Source organism: Battus philenor, unplaced genomic scaffold, assembly GCF_028537555.1.
Source record: "Battus philenor isolate CCGP_79_NKW_IND1 unplaced genomic scaffold, ilBatPhil1.0.hap1 SCAF_19, whole genome shotgun sequence".
NCBI classification, from domain to species: domain Eukaryota; kingdom Metazoa; phylum Arthropoda; class Insecta; order Lepidoptera; family Papilionidae; genus Battus; species Battus philenor.
The window spans coordinates 8,991,189-9,006,575 of record NW_027181681.1 but is presented as its reverse complement, the minus strand read 5'-3'; the positions used below and the strand labels follow the sequence as shown (position 1 = coordinate 9,006,575).

Genomic DNA, 15,387 nt, shown 5'->3' with positions numbered 1-15,387 from the left:
CACTCAACACGTGTTTCACCCCTCCACGGGGCATCTTCAGGAGTTGTTACACAGATTAGTGCTAAACACCGAGTCAACACCGAGTTAGTGGAGGGGTGAAACACGTGTTGAGTGAATTTACGGTGGCGGTTGTGTGGTTGGCATTGTCTGTCGCATGCGCATTTACGAGCGGGCTGGCGGGCGGTGCACTTTCATGCACGACAGCCACTGCATGTGCGGAGGTGGCTAGATATTGGTCCTTTCTTATTTAGGATGGACTTCCGCAATGTAACGCCTGAATCCATTAAATATCTAATAAGACAGGTTAAAAGTGCATTCAGCGTTTTTTGAAGATCTTAATGAGGTCGTCTGTCCACCTTATTGGTGGAGATTTCACTACGTTTGTCATTGCTCTGTGATCCAAAACCTTAACACCCCAGGGGTCATCAGTTCTACGTTATATATGACCTGCTGACATGTCACGTGAACTTGCCAATATATTGACCTACGTCGGTTAACTTCCCTTATGGATATCCTTGGTTCTTGATTCTATCACGTAGAGAAATATCGAACGTAAAATTAGGTCCCCTTTACTACATATGAAAATTAGTTATTGTTTGATATCTGTCCCTGCACATCTTGTACTGCTAATAGCCTTTCGTATTTCAATAGAAAAAAATAAATTAATGTAACATGTTTCAGAGTGATCACTTAATACAAAATGATTGGAAATAGGTGTAAAATCTTTGTTTTATGCAATCAAAATCAAAAGTTTTTAAATCTATTATCAAACACTTGGGTGTTACTATACGTTATCGTAACTATACGGGTATAGTTACGACAAAGTTAAATAGCCCATTCAACTTAAATATAGCAGCGCCTACGCATGTTGACGGTTAGCCAATTTAAAGCTTTTATACCTAGAACCCTGTGTATATAATATTGCACAGTATTTAGTTTCACAAAAATCCGTATTGCATTCTCTTATTACGATTGAGCCATGTCATCGGCCATAAGTTGAAAAAGCATTATAACCGAAGAAACAGAACTCACGGGTATGTCTACGTTATGGCTTTTTATGTTATCCAACTAGATTATAAGAGTTATCCAACTAGACTAAATAGGTATTACTTATGTTTTACAGACGGATGTAACATGGCGCGATCTGACTGTGCATAAACTTATACAAGAATACGACTTGGAATTTCATCCTAACTTCAATCGGAAGATCTTTATGATTTTTCAGGAGGCTGAACTAATGGAGCAGTTAGGTAAAGTACTTTGAGACCAAATTTTGTGCGCAATGAATACCATGAAAATGACAAGCGTCACTTACAATTTAAAAAGTTAAGATATCACTATGAAGATTGTTTTCTGCGATTTAATGTCGTGACTTACAATTAAAAGGTGAAGAGTGATTATCTTGAAGGTTGTTTTAGTTACTAAAGTCGATAAGATCCGTTTTTACTTACTAAAGTGTTGGTTTATTTAGGAAAACAATGATAAAAATAGAAACAAGGACATGCCTAACCTTTTTCTAACTCAATAAAAATTGAAATCTGTTGTAGGTCATTGTGTGTACGAATTAATAATAATTTGCTTTAAAATGCTTCAAAATTATGGTCATGCAGTAAATGTGAAAAGATTCACTGAAAAAATTGTTTATAAAGTCGTACTAACAAATGACATGGAAAGATTTATTGTAAAGGTGCACAATTTTTGATACTAGATTTTACCAAATTAAGCTTTTCGTTCATTCTTCGCTTGACACATTTATAACAAGTGATTACTACAATTAAAGTGTTGAACTAATAATGAACCAATTTAGTGGAACGCCATGTATACAAGCTGTTTCCAACCAGTTTTACAAGAAATCTGTGGAAAAAACCTTTTCCCAGCAATAGATGTCTCACGGCTGAAATCATGATGATTAAGTTCATTTATATTTTAATGCAGGTTTTCAGCTCCCGTCGAACATTCGTGACGTGGCAATGCAAAAGTCACGACTCTACTACGAGCTAGAGTCGCTGGAGATCGTCATCCGAAGGTACAACGTCAGCAGCAAGTCCCTCAGACCCTCGGAAACGTACCTCATGAAGAAACATCTGTTGGACATGGAGCGTCATATATTGCCCGGCCTCACGAGGATCACGTGGACAGCGTTAGGGATCAAGGACTATATCACGGATATTACCAAAGGTATTCTTACTTCAATTCTCTTGTAAAAAACAAAAACTTATGATGGCGTTGAAGAAGGTGCTTCGACGTCGTAATCGCGTCGTCTATATGTGGTACCCGGCATTTGATTAGGCACGCAGGACAGAAGAGTAAGGCTCTCTGTTGGATTTTTTTTAGTAAAAACTTATTGTTTATAAAATAATAATATTCCCAGCGGGCAGAAGAATTGTCTCCTCAATAGATAATAGGACTGATTGAAAGAGTCCTACATCCAGAGTTTTCCGACAAATTAATTCAGCGAATTGGCAAGTTGAAATTATATTAAATCGGCCTAATAAAGCGCAAACATTTGGCCGCGGGGGCAAAGTGAAGTGGACACCAGCGACAGTCATGCGTATAAAACATCCTCTCATAAGGTCGATAAATGATCTTGTTAAGCTATAAATATCAACGAGCCAACAATAATCATAGTATTAAAATGCGACAGCAACACGCAAATTACTATGTTATACATATAAAAAATTACACTCTTGCATGAGCGTCACCAATAACTTTGTCATGTATAGAAATACTTTTAAATAACGATTAAGGAGAAATTTTCTTATCATACATTTCATTTCGCATCAGGTCAAAATTCACTTCAAGCAGTACACCAACAGTTGAAACTAGTCGAAAAAGAGATTCAAGCTTTAATAGATCAACTGGAACTGTTTGATTTGTTTCCGATAATGCGACCTGATAACTACATAAACCCGCAGACTGGGGAGAGTGATTCTTCTTGGCTTTATCCTTGCAAGGTAATATTTGAACTATCAGTTGTATCTGTTGTTGCCACAGTTAAATATAATTTACTAGCTGTCTCCAGCCCGCTTCGAGTAGCGTTAAATATGGATCGGAATATTATAATTTACCTGATAATTATTTGGTCATCTATATCTATACTTAGCTGATTTATACTTTTCGGTAGGAATATTCCTACCAAATTAGTACAACAGCGATGAACCTATACACAGATGGAATTTTCTTAATTTGTTTTGTTTTCTTAATTAATTTATAAAAAAAAAATCAGAAAAAATAACAATATTACATATGTAATACCCTCGTTGTCATCGTTTTAACCTATAGACGAGCGATAGGCCCACAGCAAGGCATAGGCATCGTCCATGATGATCGCCACTCTAGGTTTGCGATCGCAGTGTGGTATTATTGTGGGCACAAGACGCTGCTGCACTTTTTCTGGAAACTTGTGAGCAGTGGCAATCCCATACAATTAATGCACATAGTTTAAACTTTATAAGATTGCTTCCCGACAATCGAACCAGTGACCCACGATCGTAAGTCTCAGTCCTCTACCATTAGGCTACCATTGCCCTCATCAATATGTTTTAAAACATTTTGTTTGAATGAAGGCTGTAAATGTTTAACATATTTATTTTCATGGACAATTATATATAGGAAGCTGATAGACGAGGGATGGGACAGAGTTGAGTTATATTTATTGTATATTAATAAATACATAAATAATATTGTGCAGACATTTTTCGTTGAAATGGAGAACGAGCGTATCTGTCGCGTGGCAGCGGTGTCCCGTCTATACGAACGCATCGGACCCATATTGATGAAATTAGAATACCTTATACTTGGCACTAGCAGTGGGAAGTCTTCAGTCATGGCCGCATACTACGCTCACTGGGAGAAAAAGATCTTCAAATCTTTAATCCGGTTAGTGTTATAAACACGCAATGCGTAAAAATTATTATAAACATTTTTGATTTATTAATAAGATCAATGGAAATTATTGCACTGTCATAATTCGAGTACCCAATTGTTACTATTTTTTTTATAAATAAAAAGTGTAAGGTCGTACCTAGAAACATCCCTTACGTCATCAAAATTAACGGTAGTGTTATTTTTGATGGATGATGATGATGAAGATGGATGAGATGGCCAATAGGTCCATAAAGTTCTGAAGTAAAGACTACAAAGCGGCAAATACAACTTAGATCGGTGACCATCTGCCCACCGACAACCTTGTTAAGGCCGATGAAAACAACTGAATGTAGGCCACTTCCAAACAGTCCTATTGGAAATCAATGGGAGAGGTCTATGTTCAGCAGTGGTGGTCCCGTGGCTGTTACGATAATGATGATGATGTTTTTCCTCTACTATTTCACAATTATCAAACCGTCAATATTTTACTATTCAGTTAGATTTAGATGTATTATAAACTCGGAAGTTTGAGACGGATATGAATTTTTTTTACGCAGAGTGCCTTCGAAAACGCTACTTAGCGTTATACGCGAGAGGAGGGGAGGGGTTGGGGGGGGTACCTTACGCTCCATTCCGTCAGACCTCCGTGGGTCGCCTCGCGTTTTTCCTCGGTTACCTCGCTGCGACTTTCCCAACACGTGTTACAGCAGTTTCAGTAGCACTGACTGACACTGACTGAAACAGAAATTTACCAACTTAATGACATACATAATAACTAAACTAATTTTGTTGTTGCCAATATTCTAGGCTCAGATTTTGTATGTAGCTAATCTAAAGAATACACAGGAAATCAGAGAATATTGTGAATATTCATTTACTATCATTTTGATGTAAACATTATAAAACCAGTTTACTCTATGGTCATATATTGTAACTGTAATGTATAAGAAGAAAAGATAAAGAACCTAAAAAAAATTATAAGAATTATATTTCATTATTAATGACAGTCGATCACGAACTGGTAGATGTAGCTTGGGCAGGCAAATGGGGGAGACCTATGCCTTGCTGTGGGGTGGCTATCGGTTGATATAACAACCATCAATAAAAAATCTATGAGTACCTCTCTGAAGTGACTTAAAATTTGAATTAATTTTAAATTACATTTTTTAATCCAACAGATTTACCCTTGAGAACATGGTGCAATTCGAACAGTTGTTAAGCGAGAAAACGGCACTTTTCCAAGTGGACGCCGTACTTGTGCCACCAGATATCACTATTCGCCCCACCTCCGCTGAAGTTTGCAATATATTGGGCTACGATATTAAACACTTTCTTAACAGGTACGTAAAATTACAATTGAATATTAAAGTACATTAATAAATTATAATTACATTAAATTAATATACAAATTAAAACATAAAATTAAAATTGAGTATCCCACTATGTCAGTCAACATATACTTTTTAAACCTTATAACTAAGACGTTATAACCTATAACTGGTTAGTTATGGGTATAAAAGTACATGGTGACATACAGGGTGATTGGTTATGTAGAGTGGTTACTTTGTATAACCAATCCCGTGTATGCAAATCAATCAACCCATCCACAGCGATCCCACAAATTGGAAAGTGTGATCCCTCGCGTAAATCGATGGACTGAACTTGGTCTTAAATACCTTATCGCACGAGTAAGGCGGTTCACGTCTAGTTCGTAGATGGACCTTTACTTAACGTGTAGACTCTCTAAGGATAGTTGATCGGCCAAAGAATATATATAAATATTTCAACAAGAACAATTTCAAAGTTATCATCGTAGAGCTCGCTCTGCAACTGTAATGATGATGAATTCAGAGAACCCCTCTTGTGGATTTTCGAAAAGTCCAATTGATAGTTGTGCTCCTTTTGAGTTGACGTCTTACATTGTGCTCGCCGGTCCATGGTCTTCCCTATAAAATAGTAACACCACATAAAAATCCTACAAAAACTTACTTAAAACAATGTAATGTTATATAATTTTTAAGATATGTCATATTATCTTACGCTCGGTGGCTGTTGAGGCAGAAAGGTTTTTTATAGTGGCGGCGACCAGTTTATAGATCGAGTAGGTAGTCTCTCGCTGAGTGAAAAGACGACATAGTTAAGATAACAGGAAGTTGGTGGAAGCGCGCGGCTCGAGGTAGTAACGATCTCTGTTAACATGATAATATTGACTTCATACTAACGTACGAGTGTCGCAGACTGACCGCGTTTCCACGCTGGATGAAAAACACTTGCGTGCCGTGTCCACCGCAACGCATCGCGGAGGCGACCGGCAACGAGTACTACGTGTTCTCCTATTTCGAAGACATCCTGCGGGTCGCCTCCATAAACGACATCACCATTTTCCTGCAGGACACCATGTACAGAGTCACGCAGGATATTTATGTATACATACAAAAGTAAGTCATAGTTACAATAGTATACACTTTTGACATCCGTCACAATGTTTCCCCTCCCTCTAAGAGAAGACTTATTACAGCAGTGAGAACTGTGATATTTTATCGGAAATTTATTGTCTCGCGATTCCCGACAAACTCTTGTCTTGTTGTCAGACAACGAACTTCCCGCAACGTTCAGTATGGAGCAGGGCTATAACTTATACGCCGCGCGTTTATGGGAACTTTCCATGATTTTTTTTTCATTTCCTATTATTGGCTGAATAGCCATGTAACTAAAACAAATAAAAGCGTTCCATACAATCATTCTGCCTGGCTTTGCCGTTGTTTTTACCTGGCACAACAGTTTTGTGACTAACGTTAACTACCCATTATTTATACTTCTACTGTGTCCATACTGTGGTTGTCTGTAAAAGATTGCCTCGTGTGATAAGACCGCCCATTTGTACTTTTTTGTTTATTACTATGAAATGTTAATGTATCCTAGCGTGTACAATAAAGAACATTAAATAAAGTTAAACAGTTTTATTTCAATTACAATGGTGATCTCCTTTATTTCTAAGATTTTCCACTTTTAAAATAGTAAAAAAAACATACTTAATTTTAAAAACCGCGTTTAAGCATTATCTTTGGGTCATTACATTATTACTAAATTAAGACAAAATAACTGTATGAAAAAGTGTACTTTGACATATATTCGTGACATATATTCGTGGTTTATTATTCGTCACTAATTTAGATCTATATGAAGCAGGCAGAGAGGTCAATTATAATGTGTGGCATATAAACATGTGTTTACAGGTGGCATAAGTACCAACACCTCTGGGCCTTCGACAAACAGCTCTCGTGCGAGAAGTACACTCAGAAGAACGATCAGATACACAAGTACGACGAGAAGTTCTTCTTCTTCGAGGATATAATAGCGGACCTGGATGCGCACGTAAAGTTTGTCGACGTGGGAGCAATACGAGTCAACTTGCGCCCTATCATAGGTCAAATACAAGATCACGCGCAGGAGTGGAAAAATATATTGGGACAATGCTTAGCGGCGAAAACTAGAATGAATATGTATGACTTGAAAAATCAGATCGAGGTACGCAATGTTTTTGATAGGTATATTTCTTGGAAAATATTTCTGTAGTTTACCAGTGATCTCTTTGTAAGACGTGACGTTTGAAACGTCAAGTAAGTAAACAAAATCACGTTATTGTATATGTAGGCTCTCCGGCCCAATTCACTGTTCTTAGGTCTGTCCATTCCCATGCGCACAAATAATTCGTGGTTTAACAGTTTCCCATCCAAAATACCGCAATGTTTGAAAACAAAGATCTCTGACCAATGTGTGTTTCCGGGGATGACAAACGGATTGGAGACATGGTTACTTACGAGGGATGTCATAAGAAGGTTCAAGGTCATCCAGAGAGCGATGGAGAAGGCTATGCTCTGAGTTTCGCTGCAGGGTAGAATCAAAAATGAAGAGAATTTATATATTATATGTCAATTAATCGCTATCCCTGAAACCTCTAAAACGGTCAAGTAGACTCTTAATGGAGTTATAAAGCAGTTACTTTAAGATGGCTAAGCGCTTTCTTCGCTTCTTACCTCAAACCCGGATAACTGTAAATGCCATCACACAAACAGTATTTTCGCATGATTAAAAATAGATGCTGATCCTTATTAAGTTACAAAAATGAGCAATTTGAAACTTAAGCTTAAATTGGGCCGTCAGCCGTAGAAGTCGCAACGTTTTCGTATGGCGAACGTGAGCCGGTAGACGCGGCGTGGGTAGGCCACACACGGACCGACGACATATTCAAAGTCGCTAAATTCGGGCAGCACAAAAATGGCCATGGCAGCGACCTTTGGCGAAGGCCTATGCCTTGCAATGGGCACCTATCTGCTAACATATGAATAAAGTATAAATTGCTTTTTTCCGTAGTCACTTCGTATGACTATGAACATGAATATAAAAGGCCTGGAGGACTTCAAATTAGTTATGGCTACCATCACACAAGTGCAGGCGATGACCATCACAGCCGAGGTGAAGTACCGCGGCATGCAGGAGATCTTTCACATGCTGAGGCAGCATGGTATTGAGGTAAGCGTTGAATTACGACTATAATGATTTGGGTTACATATTTAGAAATTGGAGTTATTTTACTAGAGAGAACTAATACTGGTGCAACAGATATGATGTTATACGTAATTTTGTATAACAAACGTCGTATAAAAATATAAAACTATTCTATTATTGGCATAATTAATAAAAAATTATAATAATAAAGTAGATCAAAACGTGCAAGTTGTATTGCCTCGGTAACTTACTCGTACTTGTAAATACAAAATTCATTACATTTATAATTTAGCACAATGACAAAAGAAAGTAAAGTATAAGAGAGAAATATAATAAAGAAAGGGATAGTCACAAAATAAATATCTAGGATCGAACAGGAGTAACTTCCGCCTCGCAATGTCAGAGAAAACTTTAATATTCTAAACTTGACAGTGAAACTTAGTGACAATGGGAGAAGTATTAAGCTTTAATAATTATTATGTTAAAATGTATTTATGTTATTCAAAACCTACATTTAGGTGTGTTCATAACAGGTTTCCGATGACGACCTCAGCTTTGCCAAAACCCTCGAATCCTCGTGGGGTACTCTATACCAGTCATCCCTATTCCGCGGTAATACACTGGAACAAACGAAAGATAAATTCTCTAAGTTGAACGTAAGTGAAATATCGAACTTCCTCAAAGAGCTGGATGACTTTGTGGAAAAGTTTGACGCTGAGGGTCCAGGAAGTGTTGGTGAGGACATGGACAGGGGATTACAATTGATGGAGGTGAATGACTGTGTATTGTAATTTTGACTATTTTTACATATACTTTCCCGAACTACCACAATCAAAACCAAACAAATTCCACTTTATATAGTGACAAATTAACAAATTTAGCAAAGACCATTAAAATACTTTTATATTCCTAATGTTATTTTTTTTTACTTTTAAAGCTATCAAATAAGCAATAATTAATTATATTGTACGCGGTAGACTCGGCGTGACTAGGCCCAACGCTAGGTGGATTTGCTACATAAGCGAGGTCGCGCAAAGTCGACGTGAAGATCTTTGTTAAAAGCCTTGTAGTGGGCGTCTATCATGTGACGTGATTTTGATAAATAACGTAATTGAAAAAATATTACAAAAAACTAACTTGAAACGGTCGGCTTATAAAAACGCTCTTTTAATTAGTACAATACCGAATTATAGTGTAAGTATAGAGAATTCGAAACTGTCAGTATTTGTAATGACTACATAAATTAACCTTCATCATTGTACATTATTAGTTATATTTATTTGATGGAAAATTCGCCACAGATTTATTTTTTATACATATATTCACTGTTGGGACTAAAGCCTTCTGTTTGTAAAAGAGTACACGGTCGTAATCCACAATGCTGGTTCAGTTCGGATCTGTAGACGTTGATTTTTAGTATTTATTCACGACGTTATATTTTAGCATTGAGAGCAGGGGCCATGTCGTAAGTTTGTGTCTGTAAAGAGAAACGCAACCTATCTTCTTTCACAATATGAAACAGGCACAACATCAAATACATTCGATATGATTGTATAATACATAGAGAAAATAGTACGAAAATTATACGAGAAAATATTATTGATACAATCTTTTTATCGCAGGAATATATTAAATATTTCGAAGAGTTAGATGCGCGTAAGAAAAATCTGCAAGCAGCCGAACAACTATTCGACAATGCCCTAGCCGACTTCTCCAACTTCAATCGAGCCAAGGCTGACTTCGAAGCCATGGATTTGGTGTATAAGATTTACAAAGCACAGAAGAACGCCAGGGAATTGTGGGCCAAGACACTGTGGGTCAACTTAAACCCTCAAGCTCTGGTCGATGGCATTGAACAGTTCTTCAAAGAATATCGGTACGAATATAATTTATAAGAAACTTTAACGTCACTCTTTGTTATGTATTTTACAAACACACACATATTTTATCCAAATCATCATCATGACCATGTCAGACTACAGATGATGCCTACTACAAGACATAGGCCTCCCGAAGAAGATTGCCCCGATGACTACTTTTGTGCTGCCTGTATCCAGCAACATTGACTATGGTTGTCGGTCCCCCTGATGGGAGACCTACCAAAGCCGCGTCTTCTGGCTCATAATCGGCCATGTCGGTTGCACGAGCGATGTGCTTCGCCGACTGCCACTTTAGACAACCAGTTCTTAGAGCTGCGTCGGTGACTTCTGCGGATCACATTACTTCTGATTCGACATTGCTGTGATAACTCGGCTCAATCAAAAAAAGATGTGGTGGGAATCAAAGTAAATCCTTTGAATCAGAGTCTTTACTCTGTGCAACCAAAAGTTTTAATTTTGAGTACTGTAACACGTTAATCTTAATAAATGTAAAATGTTAATTTTTTCCATTTTTTTTTATTTCCAGTAAACTACCCAAAGTTGCTCGTCTGTCTCCCGTCGGACTAATGCTTGATCTTAAAATGAAGCAATTCAAAGGTGTCGTACCGCTTATGGTATCGCTGAAGAATGAAGCTATGCGCGAACGACACTGGAAAGAACTAATGCTTAAAACTGGTAATGTTTTTAAACTTGTCATTGTTAAAATTGGGTCACACATATCCTTCTAAACTAATTTTATATGGTCTTATTATTCAATACAAGAAGAATAAGGACGCATTTGATATTAAATTACCTCCAACAAATTTTTGAAAAAACTTGTTTTCTCTGGTTCATGTAATTATTTTTGTTTAGGAATAATTGTGAAATGTACAAGTAGAATTAAAAGACCGTAAATAAAGTGATAAGTGGTTTTATAGTTTTCATGGCACTTTAAATATTTTTCCAAATTGCATGAATTTTTTGTGCTTATTGAAGAAAATGTAGCACGAATCTACTGACAGGAAACTGTTTCGATTTTAGAGTGACGTAGTTTTAAGCTTTTCGTTAAATTATATTAATTCAAATTAAAGATTATTTAATACACCTGCAACAAAAGGATTGTGAGTTTGTTCAGTCACATAGCTCGGAGGCAACCAGAGTCTCGTATAAACAGGTTCTCGCAGGGAAAGAGGTAAGAGAAAGAGAAGAAAAAGTAAGGTAAAGAGACCAAGAGGGCGATCACCAACCCGATGAGCAGATTTTTGCGAGTAGCTATGGGCCTCACGACAATGGAATCACTGAGAAAAGCAGGTAATAAAGACCTGTGGAGGCAACTTGTTGAATCCTCCGTAGTAGTCTTTTCAGGAAAGGCGCAACTTTCAGAAATGAAGATACACGACTAAGAAGATATATAATTTTTTTCGCCAAAAAACTGTATTTACAATATTAATTTACCAGGTCAGGACTTCGACATGTCACCTGAGCGCTTCACTCTGGAGAACATGTTCGCAATGGAACTGCATAAGTATCAGGACGTCGCCGAGGAGATCGTCAACCACGCAATCAAAGTTCGTTACTCTTTTGTTTCGTCCTTTATAAGTAAAGGTTTTTTTTTAACTTTACTTACTTTACCTTATAAGTAAACTTTAACAATAAACTTTTTATTAATAATAATGTAATAAATATTCTCCATGGATCAAATATTTTTATCACCATCATCATGTCACCCGTAAAAGCTAGTAAGGTTCAAGTATAGAAGAAATAAGTCTCTCGTGAAGATTGCCATGATGACTGCCCGCATCAGCGATTTTGACTATATTGTCTGTCAACCATGTAAAATATTTATTTAATTAACGAAACTGCATATGTCTCTCATTAAAGTTCTGAGCGTAAACGCAATGAGAGCTAGAGTCTGGACTTTTTTTATTACAAAATAGTATATAAATATTTAGAGTATACATTATAAAAATATTATAATTTCATTGCGTACATTTGTCGAACATGAATTGGTTTTTGCTGTATTTGGTAAGAAAATTGAAAGAGGGTACATCTGGAAACCCCGAAGATCAACAGTAAGTCATCTGATTCTAGCGCAAAGTATCAGGATAGAGCTGTTCTGGCATATTTCACAGAGAGTTGCGTTACGTCTTAGTGACTTTTTCACTTGGGACAGCTACTAATGTCTTACAATGTGTTTTAGCTTTATCGTGATGTAATACTGTGTGCGTATGAATGTATTTTATGTATATGCATTTTGTTGTTCACACAGGAGCTGGCGATAGAACGTGGCGTGAAGGATGTGCAGGAGGCGTGGGCAAACATAATGTTCTCTGTGTCGCGTCACTCGGCGCGTGGCGAGGACCGCGGATACACGCTTAACCCTTGCGACGAGATCGTCGTGAAACTGGACGACGACGCCATGACGCTGCAGGGCATGGCCGCGTCGCAGTCAGTATTATTGTGTCAAGCGACGAATATGCCTAAATATTACACAAACAGGAAATAATTGTAAAATTGGCGTTAAAATAGGATCTGCAGAGTTTCTTGCCAGGGATTCTTCTCGATAGAATCAACATTCCTATCTAGAGAAATTGGGACCAATAAGTACATATTTAAATATGTATGATTCCAATGTCTTTTTTACTTTTGGTCCTTAGCGAAGCCTATTCGAAAAAAAGACATCTTAAAACGACAATTGAATTACACTGTCTATATTAACATATTTAATTAAAATATCTAAATTTATATTTATCTATCAGTAATACCTATAATTAATTAAAATTCTCTTTTAAATAAATCAATTTATTAAACCAAGACAAACAAATCAAATACTTACGGAAGTGTATTCTTTACAATATTGTATGAAACTTCATTAACTTCAGTATATCTTACTTAACAAACTGTGATAATTCCGATGCCCAAATTTTATATGAAATGGAACAGACGAAAGTTTATTTATGTTGCACCTTGTTAGTCAGTATTATGACATTGCGTTTGCATTTATCCATTTCCTTACCAAATATAACAATAACCAATTCGTTATAGAAAAATTTGTATGATGAAATCTTTAGTATATTCTGTATACTTAACTCAATTTGGTAAATTTTGGTTGCTGGGTGCGGGTCATTACTCAATACATTAAAAATTACTGTTTCAGATTTATCGGACCGTTCCTCTCAGTTGTGCAAACTTGGGAAAGACGCCTATCTCTTATATCAGAAGTAATAGAGGAATGGATGGCTACCCAGCGCAAGTGGCTCTATCTAGAGGGTATATTTGTCGGAGGAGACATACGCACACAATTGCCTGATGAGGCTAAGAAATTTGATGATATAGATAGATCTTTCAGAAAGGTTTTGTAATTTTATTCAACATTTTATACAAAAAATATAGCACAATCATGTAATATTTGTTTCGAAAACGATATTTCAGATAATGTTGGACACCGCGAAGCGTTTAAACGTGGTGGACTGCTGTACCATTAGTGGGAGATTAGAGGAATTTGTCAATCTTGGACTTGGACTGCAGAAGTATGTTTAATTTTTTCTGTATAACTCTTATACGTATGCAGATCTTCAAGTCTTATGTGGATCATAATAATACAGATGATACAACTTTATTATTTCATTGATTACTATTTCAATAGAAAATGCGCTCTATTACTTTATGGTTTAATTACGTCATTCATATTGTTAAAGCAATTTAAATTTAAAAATATTTTTTTCTATTATATATCTATACAAGTTTGCATACAATTTAATTTTATAGATTTACTAGCTGATCTCGCTAATTTTTAATGAACAAATAAAGACATTTTTACTGCAATGAAATAAAACTAATGTTTAACTCTTTAACTGTTTTGTGCTACAAAGTTACATTGCCTTTTCAAGTCAATTGAGCAACCAAGCTCCTAATCCAGAAAGATATTTAATACAATGCCTCCAGCGGAACTGTGTTAGCTCATATAAAAACATTTAAATATTAACTCCACTTCTCCAAACCCGCTTAGAATGTAAATGCTTGTGGACAAACTGTATTTCAATAACAATAGAAAACTAGTTGTGCTTCAAATACAGATCTATTATGTATTATTTTATTTACAGCCATTAGCGGTATGACGTCCATAGCTTGACATACGCCATACCCATAGACTTTTTGGGCTGTAATTTTGTTCTTTGTCTCAATAATTAATAAATTCATGAATATCTTGTGCAGATGTCAGAAGTCATTGAACGACTATTTGGACTCAAAGCGACGTATATTCCCGAGGTTCTTTTTCATATCGACCGACGAACTGCTCTCTATATTGGGAAGCAGTGAGTGCAGTTGTGTTCAGGAACACATGATCAAGGTTTGTTTTATTTAATAATAGGTTGTCAAATATCTCCCTTCCGCCTTTTTGTCTTGTGAATTTCGCGGCTATGTACAAAGCGCTACAGAGCTCGTATCTGGCAATACTATACATAATTTGAAAGGTCTTGACATAACCTACAAAACGACGCTATGCATGATTAGTTTGGATATTGCGTTCAACAGTTATAGACGTGAAAACATGGAGTTCACTAACGCCGAAATTCGCGCTATTTTAAAGTTTTCCTTCGTTAAAGGCAAATCCGCTATAATATCAAGCGAAAACGGTCGTGGTCGAAGACCGGTGAATCGTCCCAAACAGTGGCCAAGCCGGGATTGACGGCCAGGAAGGTTTTGCTGTGTGTTTGGTGGGATTGGAAGGGAATCATCCACTATGAGCTGCTCCCATATGGCCAGACGCTTAATTCTACCATCTACTGCGAACAACTGGACCGCTTGAAGCAGGCGATCGACCAGAAGCGTCCAGAATTGGCTAACAGGAAGGGTGTAGTGTTCCACCTGGACAACGCCAGACCACACACTTCGTTGATGACTCGTCAGAAGCTACGGGAGCTCGGATGGGAGGTTTTATCACATCCACCATATAGCCCGGGCATAGCGCCAAGTGATTACCACCTGTTCCTGTCCATGGCGAACGCCCTTGGTGGTGTAAAGTTGAACTCAAAAGAGGTTTGTGAAAAGTGGCTGTCCGAGTTCTTCGCAAATAAGGAGGGGGGCTTCTACGAGGGAGGTATTATGAAGTTGCCGTCTAGATGGAAACAGATTATCGAACAAAACGGCG

The 15,387-nt window shown here is 37.1% G+C and overlaps 1 protein-coding gene across 1 annotated transcript in view; it reads left to right on the top strand.

The window, feature by feature from the left end:
* The window catches only part of Dhc98D (Dynein heavy chain at 89D), a 91,912-nt gene that overhangs the window by 20,213 nt on the left and 56,312 nt on the right, over positions 1–15,387 (top strand). The window contains 16 exon segments of the mRNA XM_068764507.1: positions 1,124–1,250; positions 1,936–2,178; positions 2,785–2,954; positions 3,692–3,879; positions 5,046–5,207; positions 6,105–6,305; positions 7,104–7,395; positions 8,242–8,400; positions 8,910–9,146; positions 9,999–10,252; positions 10,783–10,931; positions 11,694–11,803; positions 12,505–12,683; positions 13,393–13,588; positions 13,668–13,765; positions 14,451–14,586. Of these exon segments, the coding sequence (XP_068620608.1) occupies positions 1,124–1,250; positions 1,936–2,178; positions 2,785–2,954; positions 3,692–3,879; positions 5,046–5,207; positions 6,105–6,305; positions 7,104–7,395; positions 8,242–8,400; positions 8,910–9,146; positions 9,999–10,252; positions 10,783–10,931; positions 11,694–11,803; positions 12,505–12,683; positions 13,393–13,588; positions 13,668–13,765; positions 14,451–14,586 (2,901 nt within the window).